Below are 14,665 nucleotides of genomic sequence, written 5' to 3' on the forward strand. Positions count from 1 at the left end.
AACAATATCTAAACTCTGTATTAATACGTAATTTAATATGTCGTGTGTTTCTACTACTAGTATATGACAAAGAGAAGATGTTCATGTAAATGTATAATCATTCTTTTTTGTCATTATATCATTCTTTTGCATGTGCTGAACTTTTTGAAAGTAATAGAGTCAAATTTATTCCCAACAGATGTGAATTGTCAATTAATTAAGTTAATAATATTAAAAATGCCGGAAATTGAGATTTTTTGGATTAAAATTTAATCCTAAATTAAAGGGATATGTTCTTATTACTACCATTATCTTACCTTTGGTGGAAGAATACAACTAGATGCATCAACGCTTGGGAACATTGATATGGTAAAAAAATTTAAAAGTTTTTTTTTTTAATTAGGTCGATTTGTATAAATGTTCCTATATGACGCCAATCCATGGTAAAATTAAGAAGGTAAAGTCTTTTCAAATAAGCATTCCCATCTTCGCATTTTCTGTAATTTAGCTTGTCAAATTTGACTGCATGGAAAACAAGCTCCCATCTCTGATTTTGTATGTACAATGGGTTTATAAATATATACTTTGACAATGAGATGTTGTCAAATGAATAATTTTGAAAAAAAATGTAAATATATGATTGCATGACTTTACCTTCTTAATTCTACCAGGCGGCAATCGAAGGTTGTTATAATATGTATTTTTCAACAATGTTTCCAGATCCAATATTTTTTCATCCGAAAATTTTAATTTAAAAATTGGTTTGAGAGTTCGTTGCCCCCATGGTAGAACAATATAGGTAGACGTATCGACGCAGCTGCTGGGACAATGAAATGTCAAACCAATTTTGGAATTGAAAATGTTGAATAAAAAAAATTTTAAACTTGTAAAAATTGTTGAAAAAGGTATTTTATAATAACCTCCGAATGACGTCGTATAAGAAAACATATAAAAAGCTACTTATATTTGAAAATAAATTAAAAAAATTTTGACATATCAATGCTCCCAAGCGTTGATGCATCTACCTGTATTTTTCTACCATGGTTGCCCCGCAGCTGTGTCGATGCGTCTACCTATATTCTTCTACCATGATCTTACCTTATTCTTATACCATGTTCCTAGCCAAAATTAACTGCCGCCGTCGAAGAAATAGGAAGCGCGGCATCAGACTTGTTTACATTTTGAGTAGCCGGCGGTGAATAAATCGTTTCGCTTCGTTATCTGCTGCAACAGCCCTGAAAGTTTTTAGTGCGTAAATACCGTAAATATGGATTCAGCTCCACTTAATTTGGTAATAACAGACACTTCAAATAATAATAGTAAATATTATAATAATTATAATAATTATAGGCTCACTTCCATGAAAGGCGAGCAGAAAAGTTACTGAAACGGCATCAATACGATGAGGCTTACAAAGCCATAGAAAATTCCTTGTTTTATGTTGCAGATGCCCACAAAACAGTGCGAACTCCAAAGGCATTGGAAGTGCTCGATATTATAAAGTGGGATTATGAAAGAAAATTGCAACAGATATGTATGCGTAAACAACAATATGAAAGATTGAAACAAAAGGAAATTCTACCTCCCGTTTGCCAGAGTGAAATCATCAAACCAGAAATTATAAATGTTCCCTCTATTGCTGCCAGGTCCATTGATAAAACAATTAAGGAATTCAATGAAAAATATGGAAGTGCTTCCTTAATGTTAAATATGCAAGGGCTTTCTTTGGAGCCAGGCAATGAAAACAAAGATCCCAACAGCGAGTGTTCCAAGGTAAATGTGAAAAGTGATGAAAGCAAATCGGAATCAAAAGATGATATTGCCAAAAGGCGTATGAGTATTTTGGACGAACATATGCTACAAACCGATGAAGAGTTACCATCATTGGTGCCTTTGGAATTACCTTCCTTTGATTATTCTGTGTTTATATCATCGGGTTTGGTAGAAAATTTCCAAAAATAATTTAAACCTGTGATTTAGTTTAATTTTTCCAGTATGATCTCTATGGTTACCGCAAAGTGTATATAGTATAATAAAAAAACAAGTGTTTGTAAAGCCAAGTCGATTTATTTATTTCTTTAAGAGACCTTGTAAGAGTTCTTCCATATCGGTTTCGGTCTCAACATCTTTCAACAAAAGCAGCACTTGGGCTTCCATTTCACAAAGAATTTCTGGTTTTTTATAGGTTATTATCAATGTGTTGTATTGATGATGAACCATTATATTTTCCTGTGACGGTGATATACCACAACGATCCAAGTCTGGTACGGGAATCACTTTGTAATATTTTTTATTGGTGGTTTTTACAACAATGGCACGTTTCTCTGCATCGGCTTGAACATTGTATACCTCCAGGGGATATGGTAGATTTCTAATTCTCCATTCAATATTTTTCTTTGTAATACGTTTGCTAAGTATAGGTTCATTGCTACAAACTTTTACCATAAAACTGCCATCATCATTACGAATGTCATTCTTTTCTCCCGCACTACCCAATTGTCGAGTATCCTCTCCTAATTCGACTTCCCATTCTGGTTCTCCCATAAGCTGCTTACATTTGCGCCAGGCCCTTTTTTGTACAACTCCGGTTTCCATGCTATATTCTTCAGCCATTTGATTTCCGTCGGGAAACTTGTAGAAAACTTTACGAGTTTTGCCGCTTAGCATTGAATTTTTCTCGGCACTTTTAAGGTAAGTTAACCAATTTTCATATGACATTTTTAAATAAAATGAACTCTTAGGCCTGTGCTACTGAAAGAAATTGGAAGTCTAAAACTGAGTTTGTTTACTTCGGTTACTATGGCACAGGGACGCCTAAGTCGACTTTCGACTAATAATATTAATTGAATTGCAAGTAGTTCGATCACGATAAAATAATGCTATCGATGTACATCGAATAAGGTGACCAATATAAAGTAATGCGTCTTTGAATAGTAATTTGAGTTTCATTACATGATTCGGGTTTCACACATGTAATTCGATACACTGTTCCAGAACCTGGTACATTGTTGCAGGTTCTGGAACATTTGTTTCCATGTTCTTTTTCGTATTGCAATTTAAATGATTCGAATTGCAAAATATGTTCTTTCCGGGTATACTATATGGATGTAATAAACACTCCGAGACATACCCAGTGTAAAAGTTTCAGAACGATATGCGTCCAGATACCAAACTTAATTTATGCCCATCTCAAAAATCTTTACTAACGAAAATAAGCACATATTACAAGCATAATGCAACCTGTACCATACTTCTGCTGCCCTCACCGAGAAAATATACAATTCCATTAACAGTACTTCATAGACTTTATTTACTGTAAATTGAAGTGCTTTCAACTACTATTCTTCTTTCTGATTTGTTTTCTATTCATAAGTCTTCCCTTGTTATATGGGTTCTTTTGGAATTTCTTCTTTTTCCTTAGATGAGCTGGTAGACTTTTCAACGTATTGTTTCTATCTTTTCTAGCTTTCTTCTGATTGGCCTTTTTGTCCAGCTGCTGTTTCATTTTGAAAGCCTTAGTCTTCTTAAGTTTCTTCATGGTCTTGACTTTTTTGAAGTGGTCCAATTCTTTTTTTGTTTTTAGTTCTAATTTTTCTTTTTCTGTTTTTGACTTTTTACTTTTGACTTTTTCCTCGTCACTGTCATAATCTTCATTTTCCGAATCTGCGGCATGTTTCCTTTTTCTGGCGTTGATATCGAAATCCATTCCTGGTATACAGTTGGGACTATTGTTTTCATCATCGTCGTCATCTGTTTTAGCCTCTTTTTCGCTTTCTTCGGATTCCTCTCCACGATTTACTCCCAACATATTGCGTTGAGCGGCTAAATCACCCGTGGATAACTCCACTATTTTAACCTTCACATCATCATCTTCGTACTCATCCTCATTGCGTTTGTCTGCCTCCGTAAGTTCCTTCAATGGTTCAAATGACTTTTTCATGTGTTTAATACCATCTTTGATTTCCAATCGAATTCTGCGACGTTCTTCCTTTAAATTGCGCTCCAATTCCTCTTGCGCACGTTTACGTCTCTCATTCTTACGCTTCCGAAATCCGGTCAAAAACTCCCTTTAACATAAAAATTATCATTTATAAATTATTAATCTTTTTAGGTGTAAATACATTTTGGCTGCTTTACTTTCTTTTCTGTGGATCGAAAACAATTTCCAATTTCTTTTTAGGATTCTTTTTTCTTGCCATTGTGTTTATTTATATTTAGCACATGTACTAGGTATGTATAATTCGAATATCGGCTATCGATTGTACTAGGGATGTACAATTCGAATATCAAATAATCGATGAAAATATAAAACTTTAAAAATATCAATTGTTTTTTTGTGTTGTTGGAGTTATACAATAGATGAGGTCTTTGATAGATGTCACGATAGAAATATATTTTTACTTTTCCAGTAAGATTTACAAAGTAACTGTAAGGGTTTAATGGTCTTCGAAACACGCTTTATTTTACGTCTATAGGTGTCAATAGCCCAGAATAAACAGTTGAAAAGGGTTGCCAAAATCTATACATTATCATCTATGTGAATTCTATATTAAAAATTGCGCTGACGGATTTTTTAATGAATTTGACCTGATTCGACAGAAAATCTTCGTATTTATTCTAGCTCCAATAATAATAGACATTTAATTTTTCCATAATCAAGTCTTTGTGGCTTATGTGTGACGTTCTGGAAATACTAACATTTTTCCTTCATAGAGTCTATAAAATAAGTGAAAATGACAAAACAATTGGTCAAAAATAAATAAAAAAGTGTAATCAGTTGAGTGAGACCACCTTTTTATACCCTCCACCATAGTATGGAGGGTATATTAAGTTTGTCATTCCGTTTGTGATCAGCATACAATTCTATGTCGTTTTAGCGAAGTCCGTCCGTCTGTGGAAATCACTCTAGCTTCCGAACGAAATGAAGTAGATTGATAAAATTTTACTGAAATGTATATTATGTCTACAGGGCTTTTGTATTAAAAATGGGCCATGAAGGTCCACGTTTTGGTATAGCCCTCAGATAACGGTAACTCCCGATATTCGGTACTTTGTTGATTTTAGTGACATTATTCACCGGAATTATTTCAAATTTGGTATTTGAAGGTCGAAATGGATACTAAAGCTTAAGATAGAAAATTGTCTGTGCAGGTCCACGTCTTCATATAGCCCCCATATAACGGTACCTCCCGATATTCGATACTTTGTTGATTTTAGCGACATTATTCACCGGAATTGTCTCAAAATTCGTATTTAAAGTTCGTAATGAATACTACTGCATATGACAGGAGATTGTCTGTGCAGATCCACGTCTTCGTATAGCCCGTATAGTATAATATCACCTCCCTATATTGATGATTTTAGCTTCATTATTCACAAATTTTTTTTATTTTCGCATTTGAATATTTCAATGGCTTATGACAAAAGTTGCCTATGCAGGTCCAAGTCGTCGTTTAGACCCTAATATGACGGCTACATTTGGTATTTTTAAGATTTTAACAGAATTGTTAACGTTTTTTTTTGAAAATTGCCACATTCTTTCCAAATTGTGGAGGGTATTCAAAGTTCACCCGGCTTTACTTGTTACATCTACCAATTTTACATCTACATTACATCTTGTTACATCTACCAATTTTATAGAACGTGGGCTGAGGAGAGGAGACGTTAATACAAAAAAAAACTCACACAGACATATTTTTAGTTAGAAACATTTTTATGCAAACATTTTTTGTAGTTCTTTCTTCACGAAGAGAAGGCTAAGAAGTGTGACCTTATATCACATAGTCAAAATGTCAGGAACAAACTTTTCTATCACTCCAAAAATCAATCATTAGGTAATCAAAATATTTTGAATCTAGGTAACAAGTATATATAAATTATAGCTGTTTCTGGAAAAAGCTGTAATTTTCTTTCCATTTTTTATTAAAAACGGTTTGAATATTTTTCCTCTTAACAATTATTTCACAATAGTATAAAGGGGGAGGGGTAATTATTGATATTATCATTAAATTGATTGATTTCAGTCAATTTATTAAACAAAATGAACGGTTAAGGGAAACATCAAACGTGACTAAGTTTTCGTTTGTTATCGTTTCAAGTACAAGAAATAAACATCACAAATGTATAGAACAAAAGTTAATATTAGTCTTTATAAAAATTCTTTGTGGCCTTTGCGTGTATTGATGCATATTTGTAATGCACTGCCATGGCAATTCGATGAACTTAATAGTATTGATCACAATGGATTATCTTGTAATATAATATGCTGGAGATTACTTCATCAATTGTTGGTTATATTACTTGTGGGATGGCTGTCTATGCTGAGAATCAATCATTTTGAAGATGTTTATTATGAAAAAACGGATATATTTTCAATTGGCATGGATGCTATAAGTTATGGCATATTAACGGCTATTCACCTAATTGTTTATTGGGAAAATACATGGAAGGCACTAACTTATGTAGAGCTATTCAAAAATTTCGAAACAATACTGCAAAAATTTCGGCTCTATCTAAAATTTGAAGTTAATACAACTTACTTGTTTCTATACGTCGCACTATTGTATAGCATGTTGACTTTGAATATTCTTATTACCTTCTTTGTGATATATTTGCGCTATTTAAAATCTCTAAATGCAATTCGTTTGTTATTGGAACAATATAGTGAAACTATTTTAAAATTTAAGTTGCTGGAGTATGCATTGTTTCTGGTTATTATTGTGACAATTCAAAGGCACTTGAATGCATTTGCCGCGCATTATTTAAGAACCACGGTGTTGAGATTGAGGACTATGCCTGAAGGCAAAGAACAAACGGACATTTTAAACATCATTGGAATTCTACAAGACATACACAATCTTCTGGTTACCAATGTAAATCACATAGAAAATTACTTTAACTGGAGCCTTCCCATGTTGATTTTGAGAATGTTTACCGAAATTGTTCTAACGTCATATTGGATGTATTACATAACAGATTATGAACTATCTCGTTTATATCATCTATGTGAGTTCGTTGTAATTATTTAACACAATTAATGTAAATTAAATTTTTTTAATTACAGATGGCTACTCCTCGATAATATTACAACTTATGTTCTTATTTGTAATATGTGCCTTATGCTCACAAAGTGAAAAATTGGTAAGTTAGCAATCATGTTGTATTGTGACTTGTGATAAAACTTTTTAATTCATTTTTAGGACACACAACTTGCAAACATTTTGCACATGTCAAGGCATCAACGCCATAATCCCCTTTTAAATGGATTACTCAATGAAATGTCCTTGCAGTTATATCATCAACAAATAAAATTTACTGCAGGTGGTTTTGTTGATGTAAATTATAAAGTATTTGGAAAGGTTTGTATTATATGATATAGAAAGTTAATTTTGTAAATTAAATTAATCAATTACTTGATTGTACTTTCAGTTCATTTTTGCAACCGTATGCTATGTTGTGATCCTTATACAATTCCATATGTCAGTCTAGGAATCATCCCTTAAACGATTTCCAAGTCAACGTTATATCATTTTAATGAAATATACCATTAAATTTTGAACATACTATTGTATTACAATTGTTGTATCAAAAATTGCATAAATGAACCAAGGAGGTTTAAGAGAGAAAGCGTCGGCAGCTTCGTTTTTTTTTTGGTGGAAATGACCAGCTCTGTATATCAACAGCCTTATACTTAACACTAACAATTGTCCGCTACTTCGTCAGTGAAAAGTGTACCTTAAAATTAGAAAATATAAAAAGTGTACCTTAAAATTATAGTATCAAATCGACTTTTAAATATACAACAGTTGGTTTTGTTTATTTTTCATTTCTTAACAAAATTTTTATGTTGGGGAAAACCCGCGAAACAAGATTGGAATTTTAGGGTTATTCCACAAGATTGAATCTAAAACAGTAGGATAATACAGTTTTTTTTTTTTTTTTTTTTTTTTTTTTTTTTTTTTATTAATCCATTTGTAATAAAAAGGCCTAATAGACCATACATAATTATTACATAGCCTACCTTAAACCTGAGTTAAAAAACAATTCAATAATAAAAGTAAATAAATTCACAATTTCATGATATATACATACGTACATACATTATACTACTATATAAAGTACTTGTTATTATTATTATTATTATTGTTATTGTTATTATTATTGTTATTATTGTAGTTTTAACCCAATATTGTACAATGTGTTGCCCATTAACATCGAAAGTATGCATATATAATTATTTTCAAATTATTGTATTTTTTATTCAAAACAATACAAAGTTTTTATATATTATTCATGTTTTTCCTTTTTCGAAAGTAATAACAGAAAAATGTTTACTTAGAGCACCAAAAAGTCTTCAAACTCTTTAATTTTGAAGTTTACAGAAGAGGATATTAGTAAAAATTTTGCTCAATGGTCCAAAGTTGTCTTAAAGTTTCAATATGTTAATCCTAGTTTCCTAAATTTAGTCACATTTAGTATACATATCCAAAACAATCTACATCTCTCCACCCCAGACACCTCCATACAGACACCATTAAAAATAAGTAACATTTAGTACTTTTCGAATAATTATATTATGTATTTGCAAAACCAACACAAGATCTCAACACTCGATACCAACATAGACCTCAATATCAAACTTCGAGATTTCAGTTCTATCCCTTCACCCAATCACCCAATACCAAATTTCGTTCCTTTTGTACGAATATAGGACGCGTTTTTAAACCACCGCCAATTCTCAAACACAAATACCATCACTGATCTAAATAACACATTTCAGAATTTTACCTATATCCCTTCACCCAATACCAAATTTAGTACCATTCAGAACTTTTCGTCCAATTATAGTACACATTTCCAAAAACCATTTCCATATGTGCAGGCTACACAGGAACAGTGACCTTAATAAACATTTTAGGATTTAAAGCACCATCTGTTCAACCAATAGGAAATTTTGTCATGTACTTGTAGTACACATTTTCAAAGCCACCTCTTTATCAAAAACCTACCAACAGCAGGGACCCCAACACAAACTTTCAAAATTCCAGCTACATCCGGTCGCTCTAAGCCAAACGGTTTCATATTTAGTACCAGTTCGCGCACGTAGTATACACGTCCACGCACAAAGACTAACCCTCATCAAAATTTCAACATTCTAGCTTCAGCCGTCAGTCAGTTATTTGACTACTCTCTTATCAATAACGAAGTACCGACTTAAGACCCCAAAGCTCTTTGTTTTATTATATTTAGAGTCAACGTAGCCATGCCGCTCATCTATCTATCTGATGCGCGACGACTCCTGAAGAGAGTGACATGTTTGGACTAAATTGACCAAACATCGCACATCGTAATATTTTTTCATCAAATCTAGTACATTCCAAAAAGAGAAGTATCACATAGAAAGCGAAGGGAGCAATAAATGTAGTCCAAACTTGACATATTGTAATTGATCTATAACAACAAATTCAGGCGAAAAAATTGACAATATCGGTCCGTTTTTTCTTGTACTACCCTACCCTTGTACTTCTATTTTGAATGATTATAACTCTAATAAAATGCGAAATCCGAGTCTGACATTAGATCTACATATGTGGAAAATCATAGCTCTCATAAAATGCAAGCAAAGCCTGAAAAAATAATTCAAGCACATTCCCGACTATATGATATGTGTATTTAGTAGAGCTCCCGTAACAAAAAAGAAGTTTATATTGGGAATTTATGTGAAGTAGATGATACTAACTATGAACCTTATTTGAATGCGCATCATGGCTTTAAAGTAGTCTCTCTTTAGGAACTGTATCCAATTCTGAACCGATTTTAAACAAATTTGATGAAGGCTTTTTTACCTCTAGTAAAAATATCCTTCTTGTGCAATGTCTATTACGCATGTGAGGGACTTTAACACTGGATTTAACACAAATTGGATGAAACATTTATGGGAGCTTTAGCTATATGTGAACCGATTTTCACCAAAATTTGAAGTACTTGCTTCTGGACTAAATTACGTTGGAATTGCCAAAATTCAGGCCATTTGGACTGATATAAGCCATTTGGTGCACAATAAACCTGAAATCGGATAAAGATGTATACGGGAGCCTTATCCAAATCTAACCCGATCTTGACAAAATTATGAGGCACTTATTTCTGAGCTGTATCTGGATATTGGGAGGGGCCTAAAACCCCAAATCGGGTGAAACATATATATGGGAGCTATAGCGAAATCTGAATCGATTTTCGCCAAATTAGGTGCACAATATCTAAATTTTGACCGATTATCTCCAATTTCATTAGGGTTCGTCCTTGGGCCAAATAAATTATTTATGCAAAATGTCATCTCGATCGGACAATAAATGCGGCCCGTACTTTGATTACAAAAATACATGGAAAGGCGGACGGTTGCATAAATCGATGTAGGGTATAAAAATATGTATACTATTAATAATTTTCTAGGTACGTATAGTAAACAAATTGCTAAGATGACATTATCTTGCAATGAATAATGTGTCGAACATTTATTTAGTACCAGAGAAAATATTCATTCATTGCTAAACTTCTTACATTTTATTTCCATACCGAGTAGGCATACTGAAGGAAAAACCAAGCTATGTACCGGACAAAAGTTGGAAATTTCCTTTATAAAAAGACATTGTGGCCATTGCGTATATTAATGTACATTTGTGCAGCTCTACCATATGAGATCAATGAATTTCATACCCCATCGTGCAGAATTATATGTTGGAGATTTATGCATCAAGTTATAGTAACAGTATTTGTCGGATGGCTTTCTGTGCTGCGTTTCAATCGTTTTCAAGATGTACTGTACAAAAAGTCTGATATATTCTCTGTTGGCATGGACTCTATGGGCTATGGCCTTCTATTACTCATTCATTTAATTGTCTACTGTGAAAATACCTGGAAATCACTTTATTACATTGAAATATTTAATAATTTCGAAATGATTTTGCAAAAATTCCAATTAAATTTAAAATTCAAATTAAACATAAGTCGTTTACACTTATACACGATGGTGTTGTACAGTATGCTGGCGTTGAACATTACAATTACGTTTTTTGTAATCTATTTGCGGTACATAAAATCCTTGAACGCAATACGTCTATTGTTGGCCCAGTATAGTGAGTTTATTCTGAAACTAAAACTCACCGAATATGCTCTGTTTCTTGTCATTATAATTGTCATTCAATTGCATTTGAACGTTTTCACCAAGCATTATGTGAGACATACAATACCACGACTGAAGTGTGTACCAGAAGGAAGGGAACAGGATGAAATATTACATGTTATTGGAATACTGCAGGATATTCATTATTTACTTATTTCCAATGTAAATCACTTGGAACACTATTTTGCCTGGAGTCTGCCCATGTTGATATTGAAAATGTTTTCGGAGATCGTATTAACCTCGTATTGGATATATTTTAGTGTGGATTTTAAAATAAATCTTTATTTTCAATTGTGTAAGTTGGCGAAATTATTGTTTTTATTGGAAAACAAATGAAGTGTGTCTTCAATTTTTCAGATGGCTACTCCGTCATAGTCTTGCATATAATAATTGTATTTGTTATAAGCTGTTTATGCTCAAAATGCGAAAAGTTGGTAAGTTTTTGCTACACATAATAAATTAACGTTATGGCGAGCTTTGTACAAATATTATACATATGTGCATATGTTTTTTTTTTAGGATACCGAGTTTTCAAATATTTTCCACATGACAAAACACGAAAGATACAATCCGTTCTTAAATGCGCTACTGAAGGAAATGTCTTTGCAAATATTCCATCAAAAAATTCGTTTTACCGCAGGTGGTTTTATTGATGTGAATTATAAACTATTTGGAAAGGTATGTATCAAATGTTTGTTTCTGGATGAGAACAATGAAACGAAATAGTGGTCTCGCCCGAGTGTTTTCGAATTAGGTTAGATGACTTAATCTATTATGGACGGTGATTTTTAGCGATAATCTTTTTGGCAACACTGGCTCAAACAGCTGTTTTGTTCCACTGTCATCGAAATAACGGTTTTAGACCCAAGGTCTCCTTGGACCAAATCCGTTTCAGGACATTTGGAGTCGATCTAGCGATGTCCGTCCGCCCATTTGTCTGTCTGGCTGGTGCGCACGATAACTCTCGAAGGGAGTATCCGATTTGATCCAAACTTAGTATATCGTAATATTATTGTCAAACTTCGGCCCACTCCTTCTGATACCTCCCAAACAAAATGTCAACATTTTCAAAGAAAATAATTAAGTGCACAGAAAGAGTAAGGATATTTCGATTTTACTCCAACTTTGCGAATCCTAATATTTACATCAGTCCTATATCGGTCCACTCCATCAAGTACCTCCCCCACAAAGGGTCAAAATTTTGAACAATTATAGCTCTTATAAAATGTGATGTAAGTGTCCGATTGTCTTCAAATTACACACATCACTATATTTTTATTAACTCAAGGTCCTGTGTGAAGATGGAATATATCGGTTCACTCCTTCATGAAGTTCATAAAACGCAAAATTAACATCCGATTTCATTCAGACTTGGCACATCTTAATACTTCCATGAACACAAGATCTGTTATAAAGATGGACAGATCGAACCACCACATAGGGTTTAAGATTTTTAAAAAACAAAACGCTCCAATATTGCGACATAAGTACCCAACTCTTCAAATTTCACACATCCCAATATTTTTGCTAACGCATCTACAAAGGGTCACAATTTCCAATACTTATATGTCATAACTTGCGAAACAAGTCGATGATTCTTTACAACTTGCTATATTTAAATATTTTTCTTAACCAGAAATATGATATGAATATGTAATCATCGATATTTATGATTTCCTTTTATTTCCTTCAAATTTTGCACATACCAATATTTTTATCTGTATTAGATGAAGAATGAAAATGGAATACTTCGGTCCGCTATATCTGTTACCTCACGCATATTTCCACATTTTCCAAAACTTTGTTCATATCTCATATAAAGTGTAGGAAGTAGCCGATATAGTCCAAATCTGGCACGTTGTAATATTTTTATCAGTCATAATTCAAATTCGAATTGGTCTCGGAACCTCCCCCATAAGAGTCAACAGTTTTGAATAGTCATAACTCAAGGCTGCGGGTAAAAATCTGTCGGCAAAACCGGCTGATACCATTTTACTTGTTTAAGCCTTTTTTAACCCGCCAATGGTGACGCACTGGTCTGTGAGACCGGTTGTGTTAAAAAATTCGTATAACTCTTTTCACCGTTATTCGTTTTTGTTGCGATTTCGAGTAGCTGTAGCTAAGTACATCCCCCACCGTCAGTTCATGACGAAACTGCTTAGTGAACACAAGTTCGTGTATTTTTGTTCTACCCTGGTGTGTGAGACCGTGAGTCACCGTTTGTGTAAGTAAAACAATCAAGAATTAATTTTTACTATTCGCGTTTTTATTAAGTTTATTATAATTTGTTGCTGTTTTATTGTAAATATATGTGTACTTGTGTGTTTACATGTGTATGTATGTATGTGTTTTATAATATAAATTTTTTTACAGCATGTCTTATGAAAGCTTCCAGCGTCAGCTTGAAGATCTTCTACAAGAAACAATATTTGATTTTTTTTTTTGAAGGATACCAATTTTGTTCATTTTATAAAAGTTCCTATTGTCGAAAGACTAATTAACATTATTTTCTTGAATTAATATGTGATTTTTTTATTTTTTCTTAATTTTAAAAAATGAATTGCTAAAACATTGTTATTTTTACTGCTCTATTTAAAAATGTCTGTGAGCTTTAATATTGAAATAAAAGAGCTTAAAATGATTAAATATCTTTATTTTATTGTCAAAGTGGATAAATAATAAAAAAAAATATTAACTATTAGTCATACGTTTCGAAAAAACTTCAGTTGAAAACCCCGGTGCGTGAGACCGGCGTCACCATTAATCAAAGTCAAATTAGCGTCACCATTGGCGGGTTAAGTTTGACATTCTGTTTCTAACACCACGAAATATACATTTTAGACCCACAAAGTAAATATATTCTTTATCAGCATAAAATTCTATGATTTAGCGATGTCTGTCCGTCTGTGGAAATTCTCTAGCTTCCGAATGAAATGAAGAAGGTTGATAAAATTTTACTCAAGTGTAGATTATGTCTACAGGACTTTTGGTATTAAAAATTGGCCATATAGGTCCACGGTTTGGTATAGCCCCCATATAATGGTACCTCCCTATATTCGATATTTTGGTGATTGAAGCTACATAATTGACCGGATCTTTTTCAAATTTGGTATTTGAAGTTCGTAACGGATAGTACAGCCTATGACAGAAAATTGTCCGTTGTTGTTGTTGTAGCAGTAGTACATGTATGTGTTAGCGTTCTGCTAATCTGGTTCCAGCTCCAGGTTTAGAAATTCGGCTACTTTAACGGGCTGTAGCCAGAGATCTTCTGGAGTGAGTTGGGTAGGTTTGGCTGAACAATTAAAAAGGTGTAGCGTATTGTGCGGGCCTGTATCGCACGCCGGGCAGACGTCACGCACATCTTCATCAATTCGTGCCCAATACGAATTGAGACGACTACACCATCCTGAACGTAATTGCGCCAAAAAATGTACAAAATTGTCCGTGTAGGTCCACGTCTTCGTATAGCCCCCATATAGGGTATTTTGATGATTTTAGCGGCTTTAT

General features: G+C 33.2%; 5 protein-coding genes across 5 annotated transcripts; 3 read left to right on the forward strand and 2 right to left on the reverse strand.

The window, feature by feature from the left end:
- Nucleotides 1-1,129: 1,129 nt before the first annotated feature.
- On the forward strand, nt 1,130-2,039 carry LOC101898848 (uncharacterized). Its single transcript, XM_005188998.4, has 2 exons — nt 1,130-1,270; nt 1,330-2,039. Exons 1-2 carry the CDS (start codon nt 1,247-1,249, stop codon nt 1,939-1,941), a joined length of 636 nt encoding a protein of 211 aa, XP_005189055.1. The 5' UTR covers nt 1,130-1,246; the 3' UTR covers nt 1,942-2,039.
- Nucleotides 2,027-2,813, reverse strand: LOC101898683 (protein DPCD). The gene has a single exon (XM_005188997.4). It carries the CDS (start codon nt 2,695-2,697, stop codon nt 2,050-2,052), a length of 648 nt encoding a protein of 215 aa, XP_005189054.2. The 5' UTR covers nt 2,698-2,813; the 3' UTR covers nt 2,027-2,049.
- A 452-nt stretch (nt 2,814-3,265) lies between these two features.
- LOC131804486 (uncharacterized) lies at nt 3,266-4,255 on the reverse strand. Its single transcript, XM_059127430.1, has 2 exons — nt 4,117-4,255; nt 3,266-4,046 (listed from the first exon to the last, which is right to left on the reverse strand). Exons 1-2 carry the CDS (start codon nt 4,176-4,178, stop codon nt 3,311-3,313), a joined length of 798 nt encoding a protein of 265 aa, XP_058983413.1. The 5' UTR covers nt 4,179-4,255; the 3' UTR covers nt 3,266-3,310.
- Nucleotides 4,256-6,151: 1,896 nt separating this feature from the next.
- LOC131804527 (putative gustatory receptor 98a) lies at nt 6,152-7,657 on the forward strand. Its single transcript, XM_059127509.1, has 4 exons — nt 6,152-6,984; nt 7,043-7,119; nt 7,179-7,337; nt 7,408-7,657. Exons 1-4 carry the CDS (start codon nt 6,162-6,164, stop codon nt 7,465-7,467), a joined length of 1,119 nt encoding a protein of 372 aa, XP_058983492.1. The 5' UTR covers nt 6,152-6,161; the 3' UTR covers nt 7,468-7,657.
- A 2,958-nt stretch (nt 7,658-10,615) lies between these two features.
- LOC131804470 (putative gustatory receptor 98a) lies at nt 10,616-13,977 on the forward strand. Its single transcript, XM_059127405.1, has 4 exons — nt 10,616-11,453; nt 11,516-11,592; nt 11,678-11,836; nt 13,885-13,977. Exons 1-4 carry the CDS (start codon nt 10,646-10,648, stop codon nt 13,975-13,977), a joined length of 1,137 nt encoding a protein of 378 aa, XP_058983388.1. The 5' UTR covers nt 10,616-10,645.
- The last annotated feature ends 688 nt before the right edge of the window (nt 13,978-14,665 follow it).

The sequence above is a fragment of the Musca domestica genome, unplaced genomic scaffold (genome assembly GCF_030504385.1).
Source record: "Musca domestica strain aabys unplaced genomic scaffold, Musca_domestica.polishedcontigs.V.1.1 45, whole genome shotgun sequence".
Lineage (NCBI taxonomy): Eukaryota > Metazoa > Arthropoda > Insecta > Diptera > Muscidae > Musca > Musca domestica.

What these genes read in the sequence shown, in the direction of transcription:
- LOC131804527 (XM_059127509.1), top strand. Translation starts at nt 6,162, where the DNA reads ATGCATATTTGTAATGCACTGCCATGGCAATTCGATGAACTTAATAGT. An exon ending in ATCTCGTTTATATCATCTAT is followed by an intron (nt 6,985 to 7,042) that starts GTGAGTTCGTTG and finishes TTTTAATTACAG; the next exon opens with ATGGCTACTCCTCGATAATA. An exon ending in ATTATAAAGTATTTGGAAAG is followed by an intron (nt 7,338 to 7,407) that starts GTTTGTATTATA and finishes TTGTACTTTCAG; the next exon opens with TTCATTTTTGCAACCGTATG.
- LOC101898848 (XM_005188998.4), top strand. Translation starts at nt 1,247, where the DNA reads ATGGATTCAGCTCCACTTAATTTG. An exon ending in ATTCAGCTCCACTTAATTTG is followed by an intron (nt 1,271 to 1,329) that starts GTAATAACAGAC and finishes TAATAATTATAG; the next exon opens with GCTCACTTCCATGAAAGGCG.
- LOC131804470 (XM_059127405.1), top strand. Translation starts at nt 10,646, where the DNA reads ATGTACATTTGTGCAGCTCTACCATATGAGATCAATGAATTTCATACC. An exon ending in AAATCTTTATTTTCAATTGT is followed by an intron (nt 11,454 to 11,515) that starts GTAAGTTGGCGA and finishes TCAATTTTTCAG; the next exon opens with ATGGCTACTCCGTCATAGTC. An exon ending in GCTCAAAATGCGAAAAGTTG is followed by an intron (nt 11,593 to 11,677) that starts GTAAGTTTTTGC and finishes TTTTTTTTTTAG; the next exon opens with GATACCGAGTTTTCAAATAT.
- LOC131804486 (XM_059127430.1), bottom strand. Translation starts at nt 4,178, where the DNA reads ATGGCAAGAAAAAAGAATCCTAAAAAGAAATTGGAAATTGTTTTCGAT. An exon ending in TTCGATCCACAGAAAAGAAA is followed by an intron (nt 4,047 to 4,116) that starts GTAAAGCAGCCA and finishes TTTATGTTAAAG; the next exon opens with GGAGTTTTTGACCGGATTTC.
- LOC101898683 (XM_005188997.4), bottom strand. Translation starts at nt 2,697, where the DNA reads ATGTCATATGAAAATTGGTTAACTTACCTTAAAAGTGCCGAGAAAAAT.